General features: G+C 40.2%; 1 protein-coding gene across 1 annotated transcript in view; it reads right to left on the reverse strand.

Moving 5' to 3' along the window:
• Nucleotides 1-9555: 9555 nt before the first annotated feature.
• Gucy1b1 (guanylate cyclase 1 soluble subunit beta 1) overlaps nt 9556-14021 on the reverse strand; it is a 42803-nt gene continuing 38337 nt past the window's right edge. Inside the window, exons 11-14 of the mRNA XM_021196028.1 lie at nt 12814-12954; nt 12280-12434; nt 11861-11987; nt 9556-10817 (exon numbers count right to left, since the gene is read on the reverse strand). Coding sequence (XP_021051687.1) covers nt 10791-10817; nt 11861-11987; nt 12280-12434; nt 12814-12954 — 450 coding nt within the window. The 3' untranslated portion in view covers nt 9556-10790. The remainder of the gene's footprint in view (nt 10818-11860; nt 11988-12279; nt 12435-12813; nt 12955-14021) is intronic.

The following is a 14021-nucleotide window of genomic DNA, read 5'->3' on the forward strand; positions in this document are numbered from 1 at the left end:
TCTGGAATTTTAAGTCAAATAAATCTTTCTTTAGTTTATTTTCATGATGGTATTTTTATTATAGGAAGAAAAACAAGTTAGAACAAGAGGTGATCAAGACAACTGTCTACTTAGGAAACATAAGTCATGCTTTATGAACTGTCTCAGATTTTTTTTTTTGAAACAGGGTTTCTCTGTGTAGCTCTGGCTGTCCTGGAACTCACTTTGTAGACCAGGCTAGCCTTGAACTCAGAAATCCGCCTGCCTCTGCCTCCCAAGTGCTGGGATTAAAGGCGTGCACCACCACTGCCCAACTCAGAATTTTTATTTTCATTAAACCATAGTACTTTTCTTCTTTCTTCTGGATGTTTTTGTTGTAACTGACTTGAGGGGCAGGAGTCTGTATTTTCTGTACAGGCAGATTCATAAATTAAACGTAATTGAAAACGGACTGGATCTGTGGTATAGAGGGACTATATAGCACTCCAGCACTTTCCTCCAGCTACTTCTATGAGTTTATTTAATCTAGCCCGAATCTCAACCATTCCACTGATTGTGCTTTAAGCAAGCTCCTTCTTTCAAACTCAGCCTTCTTTAACACACTGAACAATAGTGCTGTTGGTTCAGGACCTGAGATCCGTCTTCAGCAGGAACGAAATGGATCTAGTACCCAGTTCTTTCCATTGTTTTGTTTGGTTGCCTTTCCTTCCTGACCTTGTGGCACCTTCATGCTTCCTCGCTAGGCAATTAAGAGAGCAATGTTCTGAGAGCACATCCTGACATGGAAGATACTGTTCCGAATAAACATTGGTGACCAACTCTTCACACTGGTTCCCAGCATCCAGACAGCTCTGCTGGCATCTCAGTGTAGGAGTAATATCTATTTGGGAATTAGTGGTGAGAGGATAAAATATTTGTCCTTGAAAACGAAAGTTTTAAATATTACCCTGAGAAAAGTTGAATAACCTCCTAGTACATTGTGAAATCTGTGGTGTGAGCAATCCTGGTGAATGATTATAGGGAGGAGCCACCCCCAAATGATGTAGTTTTGACCCAAACAGAAGCGGATATGATAACAAAATCAAACACCTTCTTATCAAGAAGTGACAGGCCATATTACATCTGAAGTCTATAGGTTACCTTCTCAGCAGGAGTCATGCGTGCATATAAGTAATGGGCAAAACATCTTAGTTTTGGATGAACTTGGAGGAACTTGTATGACAGGAAAACAAGATGAATAATAGGAACACTGGAGAAAAAATGCTAAAACTGATCTATGCAAGGGTTGGAAAAGCATGGGAGAGAAAGCTGACAAGGTCAATGTGACAGAAGCAGTAACTTTGCAAGGGACTCCCTTTTTAGATCCTGCAGAATCTTAGCTAGAGTGCAGAACATTCTTCACCTCCCACCCCCAGAGGAGTTTTGTAACAGTGACACAAAAGTGAATTTGGGGAGGCAAGAATAATATACAAATGCTGAATAGTCTCTGTTGGCATATAACCTGCCATAGTTATTGCTAAAATTCAATGAGGTAGTACTTATAAATAAACCAGTGAACTTAGCATTACCAGGAAGCAAAGGCCACTTCCAAAAATCCAAACAGAAGGTGGAAGGTGAGGAGCTGGTATAGTTGGTTATCAGAGCTAATAGCTAAGTTAACGATGCAGGTTAAGAATCAAGAGATGCCTGAGGCAGTTAGTACCAAGCCTTGTGGGACACACTAGCTGCTTGAGCGCAGGACTTTACTGTCACTGTTAAAGAATCTCCATCATTTCTCATTTCTTCTCCTCCACCACCATCATCTTCCTTTTTTTTTTTTTTTCCATTTTTCGAGACAGGGTTTCTCTGTATAGCCCTGGCTGTCCTGGAACTCACTCTGTAGACCAGGCTGGCCTCGAACTCAGAAATCTGCCTGCCTCTGCCTCCCGAGTGCTGGGATTAAAGGCGTGTGCCACCACGCCCGGCCCTATCCAGTAACTGGAATGATAACAATCTCTAAGGACTCTACACTGCCTCCTTGCTAATTATGTCCTGGGGTACAGTGCTGGAAAGCAATTCTTTTTAAGAATTCTACCTTTTTGTTGTTGTTTTACTCTTAATTCAATACATGTCACTGCCTTATGATCTCTTACAAGCCAATCACATTATGTCCTAAGCACCATTTTTAGCTATTTCTTAAACATAGTTATGTAGGCTAGTTTGCCAGGGCAGTATGCACTTCAATGTTTCATTTATTTCTCCTATTTTCTGAATAATCTCCTTCTAGTGAAAATGTCTAAATTTCTCTGGCTTTTGGAGGTATGCATCTTCTGACGAATCCCCCCCCCCCACTTTCTTCGATCACAATTTAGATTGTTTGCATCTAAATGTAAAACGTGAGCAATAGGAAACATTTAATTGCACTAACACAATGGATCTGCAAATTTAGCTAGACACTTGGATATACTTTATGTAAAAGTTAACATAGAAAACTTAATGCATGTAATCTCCACTTTCTCTTTTGAATATTAAAGGTTTCCAAAAATGGCAACTTCAAACTAAGAATGAGATGAAATGGGACTGGAGGGATGGCTCAGAGGTTAAGAGCACTGGCTGCTCTTCCAGACAGTCTTGAGTTCAATTCCCAGCAATCACAAGATAGCTCACAGTCATCTATAATGAGATCTGGTGCCTTCTTCTGGCTTGCAGGCATACATGCAGGCAGGACACTATATATATATAACAAATAAATAAAAGCTTTTAAAAAAGAATGAAATTAAATTAGCAGCAATAATATTTACTATTCAGTTTTAATTTAACTAACATTATTTGAATTAATTCCTTCATATTTGCATTCATTGAGTCGAGTATTCTTATTGTTTTTAATTCTATGTTTATACCAATAGATTACAACCATAGATTAGAGGTACTTCCAGTCTTGGGCAAAGGATCCTCTTTTGCTGTTGGAAACTGCATAGAGACTCATAGCTCTTATCAAAGTGCTGTTATAATGGACTGTTGATAGTGCAGCACTAAATGTGACATTTATTTCATCTTGCTCATTCTCCAAGGCTCAGAGGAGGTTTTGAGGGAGGGACCAGACAGGAAGAGCCAGACAGTAGGAAGGAATAGAGGGAAAGGCTGTTTTTAGCACATGAGATGATCATTGCACTCATGAGCTCACCATAGTTATGATGACTTGCACAAGATCTATACAAGGCCAAGTCAACAAGATAAGTCAACACCCCAGCAGGCAGCTCTCACTGAACTCAGTGGGTCACAACAAAATAAATTTAAAAGAGAACATGAAAGTTAGAGAGGTAGAAAAGGAAGGGAGGGTAAAATAGAGAGGTAGATATGATTAAGATACACTGTGTGCATATATGAGATTGTCATTGGATAAATGAAAGATACTTATAAGAATAAAACCAGAAAGTTGAACAACAGCGTTCTCATCTTTCTGCTTCCTGACTATAGGTGCAATTGAAACCAGGGTTTTAAAGTCCTGCTGCCATGGCTTCATCACCATGGTGGGCTATATTTCAATATGTGAACTAAAATAAAAACCTTAACCAGAAACAGAAGGAAAGAGAAGAAGGGGAGGAGAGGGGCGAGAGGGGGGAGAGGGGGAGGAGCTAAAGAGGAGGAGAAGGCAGCAGAAAAGAAAGGAATGGACTGAGGGAGGGAGAAGGGAGGGAGGAGGGAGCGAAGTGGGGAGGAAGAAGGACGTAATGGCAGAGGCAACAGCAGTGGCAACTTAGGGAAAATCCACCTGCCATATTTATTAAAAAAACCTCCACTTGCCTGAGTAGAGATGCACAACATTTATAACCATCTGATTTGGTCACATCTAGAAGGTACTGTTGATTTATATTATGATTTTGGGGGCTTTAGCACACTGGGTTTCAGGTACAGACATTGGTTTTACCACTCACTTTTGTTTTGACCTTGGCATCTCTACTAAAGTCCATGCACTCCATTCCATCATGAATAAAATAATGAGACTGAACATGTAAACAATTAGACTATTACTCTGAAGTGTAAATATCTCAATGTCTGATTATCTGAGATTCACACACCATCTTCTGGGCTCTTCCATAGGGCTTGGGTCACTTTCCCATCTCTGCCCTGTGTAGTACACACAGTTTCTCCTCTAAGCTCAGGTAGGTTCCACTTTAAGACTGCTGCTGTTCTTGGTGGTCATCCCACGGTACGCGCATCTCCAAAATGCTTGGGTCTTCTGCTGCAACTTGGCTTCACTGTCAGCAATATTCTTAATTATGCCAAGCTTCAATGTCTCTGCATGCCCCCTTCAATACCAGACCTTCAGTTGCTATGATAAGGCTGTACCCTGCGGCCAATGGCCTTTCCTGGCCTCTTAGTGACAAGCCTCTCCTGCTCTCCATGACCACTTCATTCTTTCAAAGCCAGTACCACTTAGTGATTCTTACACTACCAAGTTTGGCTGCCAACATGAGGTATAACTATGGCTGCCTCAACACAACTTCTGAAGCTAACAATTTTAAAATGTTGGACATTTTGTTTTAATTGTGCTGTGTTCAATAATAATGCATTATTCAATTACTTATCTATTTTATTATTTTTTATTTTTTTGAATGATTACTAGGGATTTTTGAATTTTAAAATTCACACGCTCCAGGTGACTGGTATTTGTACCTCACATCATTCTATTTTTAGTAGACTCTATTTGTAGGGAACACATTTTCAATTTGCTAATGAAACCAATATTATTAGGTGGAGATGAAATTATTATAGATAATTTCATCTGTAGTAAGTCGTAATGTTCACTTATTTAAATTTTCTCTATAATTAAAATGTAACAAAACCAATAAATACATTTTCTTAAAATATCGTTGCACTACTCAGAAACCTCTTTGAAACACTCAAAGATACTAGCTCCTCAGTAGATTGTAAAACTGATGATTGATGATGATGATGATGATGGTGATGATGATGATGATAATGGTGATGACCCCTACAACAATAATGATGAACTGGAGAAATAGCCAAGTAGTTATAAGCAAATATTTGTCTTGCAATGAACCTATGTTTGCTTCTCAACACATGGAGATCCACAGCTGTCTGTCTGTCTGTTACTCTAGGAGGTCAAAAACCTTTTTCTGCAGGGGATTCTTGCAGGCAAACACTCATAACACACTTAAAAGGAAGTGAAATAATACATGAATTTTGGGGTAAAGAAGAGAGATATGTTAAGGGTGCTAGAGGGAGGGATTGGGGGTGTGTGATCAAGATACATTATATACATGTTTGGAATTTTTAAATAATAGGCAAATAGAAAAGGGGTTTGGTCTCTTGTCATATGCTGAACTCAAACTGTATACATCCACTCAGATTTGATTTTTCTTCTGACCTTGTCCTCACCTTGTCCTAGAATCTAGGGCACATTCATCATGGTTTCTGGTGTGTGCTCTGGCACTGCAGCACTGCCAAGGGAGAAGAGGACTTAGTATCAGGCTTGGCACATGCTGAGGTGAAAATTAAAGAACTCTCAGTTCTGTGATTTGTACTCACACCCGGCACAGTGCGTCATCACAAAGCCAGCTCAGGCCCCGCGGTATTGCAGAGTTTTAACGCTGTGTTTTCTTTATGGGGATGGGTGATTCTGCTGAAGTTTGTCCTTGTGAGGTAGACAATCACAGAGGGAAACTATTAACAAGTGTTGGGGGATGTGCTTTACTTTCCTATCTCTTCCCTTGATCCGAAACCGCCTGATGGGCACTTGTGATCTGTACCTCAGTAATGGGCAAGGAGGGTCTGCAAAGATGGCTCAGAGGGTACCTGCTTCCTATACAAGAGAGGGAACAGAAGTTTGGAACCCCAGAACCCATAAAAAAAGACAGATGTGGTAATGCACATCTGTAATCTCAGTGCCTCTACAGAGAGGTGGAAAGCAGAGACTGAAAAGTCCCAGGACTTACGAGCCAGTAGAGGAGACATTAAGTTTGCCTTTAGGTTTCTTTATTTCTTATGAGTTATTTTTCAGATCTTTCCACTCAGACTATTAAAGTTACTACAGACAAGATATTTTATATTATCATTATATTATTTTATATTATTTATGACTATTATGTAATGTGTTGTTTCCCTGGTTTCTTTCTCAGCCTTTTTATTGTTTGTATAAAGGAGGGCTACTGATTTTTCTCTAGTTAATTTTGTATCCAGACACTTTGCTGAAGGTGTTTTTCAGCTACAGCTGTTCTTTGGTAGAGTTTTGGGGGGTTACTTATGTATCTGGAAGGGATAGAAACTTCACAGGAGTGATTGATAGGGTCAACTAACCTGGACCATTGGGGTCTGAGACTGAACCACTGAACATGATCATGTTGCAGGGACCTAAGCCCTCTATACATATGTAGCAGATGCATAGTTCAGTCTTTATGTGTGTCCCCCAACAACTGGAGTGAGGGGTGTTCCTAAATATGTTGCCTGCCTGTGGATCCTGTTCCTCTAACGGGATTGCCTTGTCTGGCCCCAGTGGGAAATGATGTGCCTAGTTCTGAAGTAAACTGATGTGCCAGGGTGGGGTGATAGCCAGGGGGGCCTCCACCCTCTCAGAGGAGAAAGGAAGGGGGATGGAGGGAGTGGTTGTGTAAGGGGACAGCAATTGGGATGTTAATTAATTAATTAATGGAAAAATAACTCTTTAAGCAGTATTTTCTTGCTTTTACTTGACAGCTTTCAATAAGGAGGTAGGTGAACTTTGCATGCTAACCCACTGTGTTATAGCTTCCATCACAGATTGCTTATTCTACTAAAGTTATTCACCTCCTTACAAATAAGCAGGGACCAGCTGGTCAGAATTTATAAACAAGGTGTATAAAAGTAGATTTGATATCTCATAATGAGTACAAGTTTTGTAGCATTCATTTGAATCTGTGGGAAAGTAAGAATGAATTCCAAGCTGCACAAAGAAAGTGACTGTTAGTTCCTAGCCAGGAACTGGGTCAGTCCCTGACTGTCCTTAGTCTTACTACCAGATGGTGTTTTCTGCTGCCCTCTAGCGGTATGCAAGCCATTATTACAGACGGCATATTAAGAACCCCACTTAGGTAAAGACTGCAAAAAAACATTCTCTTTCAAAGACAAAGAAAACAGCAGATCCTCTGGTGAGCCAATCATAGGTTCAAACAAAATGAAATAATTAGCTGGTAAATATAATACACATGTATATTTACATGTTTTTTATGAAAATAATTTTATTAATCCAAACTGACTTGAGTTTAATTTGGAGAAAATTTTCATTGTGGTTGTTTGAATATTCGAACCCATTCTAGGTTTTGTTTGCTGACACTACTGTTTTCCGATGACTCCATATCCTGTCCGTGATTTAGCATTCACAATGCATTCCCAGTGATTTGAAAATGAGCATGCCTTTGGTTATGTTTCTATCCTCAACATGTTGAACCCAGGGTCTAATTCTATGATGTCTTGATTTAAAATATCAACCAATAATTTTAGTAACAACTATTATATTCTAAATTTTAACAATGGAAGAACGAGGGCATAACAAGATTTGGTGGATGTAACAGTCATGGGCTGCAGATAGATTATGTGGAAACTAAAGCTATATGGCCCCAATATTTTTGCACTCATCATGTCCCATGGAGAGAATGGTCATTACTCTCATAAATGCAGTCATAGACACTCTACAACCCATGTCTAATATTCTCATGACCTTTCCCCCAAATTCACTCTCCTTTCTGCACCCTCTATCCTATTTAGTGGTTGTGCCATCTATCAGATAACTGGACAGGTAGCCTTCTGTTTACCTTTCTCCTCATACCCCTTGACCCACATCTTACTACACACTTTAAGTAATGAACCTGAAGCTCTCAACTGGCCTTCTGCCCTTCCATTATTTGAGTGCAGGCCCATAAGAAAGTATAGTCATTGCCAAAAACCACCTACTGTAGTTCTCTGCTGTTAATTCAGCCCACACCAATGGCAGCAGGACTTCCCTCAAGAACCAGTTTAATAATACCTTAATAACAGCGTTTCTCTTGCCCATTCATTCCCCCAGTCCCATACACTTCCCAAGCTTCCTGAAAATGTAGTCTATACCCACTCCATACAGACTGCTCCCTCTATTCCTTCACTCAAGATGCTTTATCAACTGCTTATTTTCTGGTGAGTGCAGGCAACATGTAGGAAAAGAGGAAGTGTATTGGCTCTTTGAGAATTACAGTGAACCAACGAGATATACAACTAGATAGTGTGCTTCCGGACAGAGGAGTCACAACCTCGGACAGGCAGCAGCTAGCAGATGACGTTGGCTAAGGTGACACTGCTCTCTAAAGGGTATAGACAAAGACTAGAAACAAAGCGAGTTTACATAGGAAAGAAATTTGAATGTGGAACGGAGAGGGAGAATATGAGAAGCGGATCATTTTAAGGAAGATTTGGCAAGTTTTCAGATTGGGTGGTTTATACCTTTTCGACATTTCAGAACAATTAAGTTGTACAATTTTGCAAGTAAATGGTTTAAATGCAGAGAAGTCTTGCTTATTAGCACACTCCACGTTAGAGAGCTCTTACAGTAACAGGGTACCCAGGAAGAAGAGGGGAAAGCTTTGATTTCAGACTGTGACTACAGGAGTTTCAGCCCATGGTTGTGACTGCTTTAGCACCTGTGACAAGGCAACACATCACAGAAGGAATGATGGCACTCAACTTCTGACAGTGAAGAAGCCAGTGGGATGGAGGGGACACTGGATCTCTCAGTCCAGAGCGCTACTTCTGTGACCTAACTTCCTTCCACTGCAACCTTTTATCTACAACAGCACCAGGATGAAGAGCGTGCCACTTATCCACAAGTGTCTAGAAGACAGGAGTCTGAGGGAGACAGTCAGACCCAAAAGCATGCCCGAAACTCCTAAGACAGCGTAAGCCAGAAAGAATCCTTGCTAAACAGATAGTGTGCCTAGGAAGATGTCGATGTAGCTGTAATTTTCATTAACCAATCTCATGACTCTCTTATTATCATTTCTTTATATTAAACATCCTTCACAGGTATAAATATTAAACATGTTATCTATGTGCAGTGACCATATAATTAGTATATAGCATATAGTACATAGCGTATAGTATATAATCCATAGTGTACAGTGTATAGTATATAGTGTATAGAGTATAGTATATACAGTGAGTGAGCTCTTCTGATTGAGGTAATTTCATCTTCACATGCATGGTTCTCTCCTGTCTCATCATTTGCTGTTTCTTTGTTAGTACTGAAGTGGCACTTGCCTGTCATCTCAATAGTCGCACAGGAGGAGTGTTACCTAAGAACAAGGCTAGGCTGGCTAAAGAGTGATACCTTGTCTCAAAGGAACAGAAACAAAACCAGAATATTAATAAGAGGAACTATTAAAAATTGATAGTGCAGATGGGGAGTAGGTATAGCTCACTGCTGCAGCCTTTGCCAAGCATATGCCATGCCCTGGTTTCCTCACCCAGCTCTGAAAACAAATTATAAATGTAGAAAAATCAGAATTAATTGATAGCTCACAAACAAGGTTATAAAATGCCTTTAAATAAAAGGTTAAGGAAAATCACAAGTGGTGTCAATATCATGTTATTAAATTAACGCGCACTGTAGGCAAGTGGTAAAAATAATTTATTGAGGATTCTTTTACACAATTAACATGTAACATTTATACATACATTGATGTGCTGATATGAAATACTAAGTTTAAAGGCAAACATCTTTACACAAAAGTACTTTCATTCTATTATATAAAGATAGATATCAATAAATTAGCAGAGACATTTAAAGGATGATAGGCCAAATGTACCAACAGGAATTCAGTCCATTCTATGTTGGAATTAAAATGATTTTTATGAATATCCTGAATATGACATCCTGGATAAGTTGACATCCTTCTAAGCTAATAAAGAAGGTCAAGCCTGGAGAGAGACCAAAGGGGGGCTCCAATAGCAGTGTCCTAGCTATGTATTTCCAGCTTTGTTCTTGGACATAGTTTGACCCCAAATTCTTGCTAAAGTAAATGCAACTATTCAGTGTGAAACAATGCAGCCCCCGTCACAGCCACCAGTAGTCTACAAAACCCAATATACAAGGACTTCAGTACAAATTAGGGCAACGTAGATGTTAGATAAAATGTAATTGGCATAAAATTTGAACGAGCAACCAATTTTTGCAATAATAGAGTTACAGAAGGGAATTGACATACTTCAAAATAGTCACTTTTTTCCTAATATAGCATACTAATTCTTACTTCAGAAGTCTAGAAATAAATTGCCATTTTTTTTTCCTAAAACTTCGACTCACTCGTTTACAAAATGGTTTCTAGAATGACATGCTCCAACATGATATAAACTTTGTTTTGTGGTATAGTCATTAAAATATACATATACACACACATATACACGAAGCATAAAACAAATCTACTGAGCCATGATATATACACACATGGCCAGATACTATTATTTCTCGTTTTATCAGCTTTAACAAACTTAGCATAGTGGGTGCTTACCACTTTTAGAACATCGGTCTAGGCAATGCCTGTAGCAGAATTTAAGAAACACATCAAATCATTCACATCCAAAACCCAGACTTTGGAAAATACACTGAGACCTTAAAAGTACGTGAAAGCAGAGCTAACGTCGAGTAAGCCATAGTGTGAGATCTGTGTAACTAGGAGAAAGCCTTGGGTCACTAAAACGGCAAGTAGAAACTGCTATCCACAGGGAAGCCGTGCTCCTGGCTTGACACACACATTAGGCTGTCACTAGAACCCAACCGACGCTCTCTTTGTTCCACAACCTGACACTCAGTTTTCATCCTCCTCGTTCGTTTCCTTAAATGGGTGGAAAAAAAATATTAACCATCAGTCTTAAGAAGCCTACAATGTCCGCCAAACAATTTCCCTGTTTCTGACAATAGGATATGCACTTATATCAACAGTTTCTATAAAACATCTTCACCCCAGGATGAGAGGAAATTATTCTTAGGGTCTTATGACTAAGAAAACTGACACCAGACAGTTGGGCCCTTCTGAAGGGCACCCATGAACAGGCCTCACAAACAAGTTATTGAGCAGAGTGAAAACAACTGGAAAAGTTTAACTATTTAAAAGTGGCTGTTCTGTTCCCTCTAGTATTGCTTATATTCTAGGAAAACAGTTTTAGGGGATGTATACACACAGGAAAAGATATGTGCTCAAGCTATCTCACACCCTCTGAGGAGTACAGGCATCAAAGAGGGAACAAACAGAACTTGGGCTTCTAATTTGACCTCTTGTGAAGAGGCCAAACATGACTTGCACAGTGCATCCCTGACATGGGTTATCCTTAGAGTGGAATCTCAGCACTCAGGAACCTACATCTTCCCTAAGGAATTATTTAGATTCTGAAAAATCAAAATCAGGCATCTCTTCAAGTGGAACTCAGGAGAGACCAGGTCATCAAGAGTCTCTCAAACATGCCACACGAGTTTCTGCACTTCTTAGGGGGATAATTGGCTTCCTGACTGATAAAGCTCACCAGGCCATATGATGATACGGCCATCATACAGATGTGTGAGATCTCATAGGGTGCAGCAGGGGAACCCAGCACTTGGACTGCATTTGAGCTGGGCTGTGAGGAAGGAAACCTCAGCCGTCCTCTGCCGGAGGCTTTGCTTTTTACTTCATCACAAGACCCAAGCAGGAGACCTTACAGCACTTTCTAAAGCAGAGCTCGTTCTAACTGGTTCATCAGTGAGATAGTGATGTCCCATTTTACTGGAAGCAAGAACTCTTTGCATTCCGAGTGCATTTCCAGTGTTTCTGCTCGAACTCCCCACTTTTATCATCTCTCTCAGGAAAAAAAAATATAAAAGCTCTGCTCTGATGAGCCATACCTCTGTGCCTGTGTTTTTCCTGGATAGGAACCAGACTTGCATTGGTTCCTTCTTGCCCTTCATAGACACTGGGCCTCTATGCTCCAAATGGAACTGTGGATCTGTGTTTTCTGGAGACATGAGACACCTAAAAGTCATGAGATGGAATAGAGGGGCAACTTGATAAAGGTTTCATAGACAATAAGCCAGCCTGATTCCAACACTGCAGTGGTAGTCCCCAGTAGTCATGGTGCTTTATTGGAAACCTTCAGGGTGAGGTAGGACGGTTTCTGGTGGAAAGAGTGGCACATTCTTCTCCAACGAAAAAATAGTTGCAGTAGCACAGGGGAGACATGGAGGTGGCAATGATTTAAAGGTAGCAAAAGCACACAGTCCACTCGCAAGGTACCCGCCAAATAGAACGACTTTTCCCTCTGTACCTGTATGTATATTCGGAAACGTTTATCTTTCCCTTTTCTCCTGTGGTTTCTGTCCTGCTTGTGAGGTTGACAGTATTCCCAAAGAGACAATACCGAGGCATCCGCTGCCCAATCACACCTGTCACCACCTCCCCGGTATGGATCCCGATTGTTATCTGCAGAGAGCAAAGGTTTGCTTCAACAGTCGTGATGGTTAACATATGTATTTCATAGACTCCCTCAAACACCTTCATTCAATATCTCTCTGTGAAGAGCAATATTCCTGAAGATGAAAATGGCAATGAGAAAGAGTGGGTAACTTCCATGATGAAACCACAAAAACAGAAACATTGGGAGCTTCATCATCCACAGGACATGCTATCCACAGAACAAATGAGCTAGTTCATTTCCCATGTCTACCGGAGAATGAAATGTAATCGGTTCTTTGCATTCAAAAATGTCCCTCTTTGTACATGTTAACTCTTTCCTCAGAAGGAATACGAACTAGTTATCACCTGAGCTATTAGCACCCCAATCTTCCATTTATTTACTCACCTGAACAGATTCACCATCTACTTGAACTTGACCAGCAATTTCCATCATGTCTAAAGCCAGGTGGCAAATGGATCGTGCATGGTGGATACAGGGTTCTGGCAAACCACTCACTGTCATATACTTGTCACCAACTGTTTCCACCTATGGTGACACACATATTTACACATTCAATGGTTGACATAAAGTGATAGTTTATCATCACCACCACCACCACCATCATCATCATCATCATCATCATCATCATCATCCCCTTTAGCAGCGTGAGCTCTAGCAGGTTAGAACCTTCTAATTATTTGTAATTTACATTTGCCAGCAGTTTGTGTCTTGATCACTTCATCTGAGATCCCCTTATAACTCAGTAGAATATTTATGTGTGCATGCCATTTTTCTTTGTGTGTGTGTGTATGTGTGTGTATATGTATGTGTTTGTGTGTGTGTGTGTGTGTGTGTGTGTGTGTGTGAGAGAGAGAGAGAGAGAGAGAGAGAGAGAGAGAGAGAGAGAGAGAGAGAGAGAGAGAGAGAAAGACCTTATTTTGAGGCAGGGTCTCTTTCAGAACCCAGAGCTGAGTTCAGCTGGACTGGCTGGTCAGCAACTACTCGGGATCCATCTGCCTCCATCTCTCCCATCACCAAGGATACAGAAGTGCATGGCCATGCTGGCTTTTCCAGACTATGGTTCTCCTGCTTGCACGGGCCTCAGGAAAACCTTCTATGACTTCCATTCTTCCTGAAGCAGCAACAGTTCAATAACACAGGAGCTGTTGTCTGAAGTTCATTGATCTTCTCCTGGCTTCTACCCATATTTTAATTGTTCATTTAATTATACTTTTAACTTTTAAATGTAATGGTTTATTTTGTGTGTTCATATTATATAGGTATGTATCTCTGTGAACATGAAGGAGGCTTGGGCATCATTCCTCAGACACCACCCACCTTCTTTTTTCAAAATAAGCAAAGTCGGTTAAACCATGTCCTGTTCTGAGTGCTCACCAAGTGTAGCACTGTGGCTCAGAAAAGAACCACAAGATAAATAGTTCTTATGAAGTTATAGTACCCCAGGAGCCTAGAGACATCAGTAACATTCTTGCCTTTATAAAGCAATATTCCACTGACTTCAGTTTTCCAATATTATATTTGTTTCTACTTAAAACAAAGGGCAGAGATGTCTTGTAAATGTTTATCTTCAAGTTGATGGTATCTAAAAGTAA

This window comes from Mus pahari, chromosome 4, assembly GCF_900095145.1.
Source record: "Mus pahari chromosome 4, PAHARI_EIJ_v1.1, whole genome shotgun sequence".
In the NCBI taxonomy this organism is placed as follows: Eukaryota; Metazoa; Chordata; class Mammalia; order Rodentia; family Muridae; genus Mus; species Mus pahari.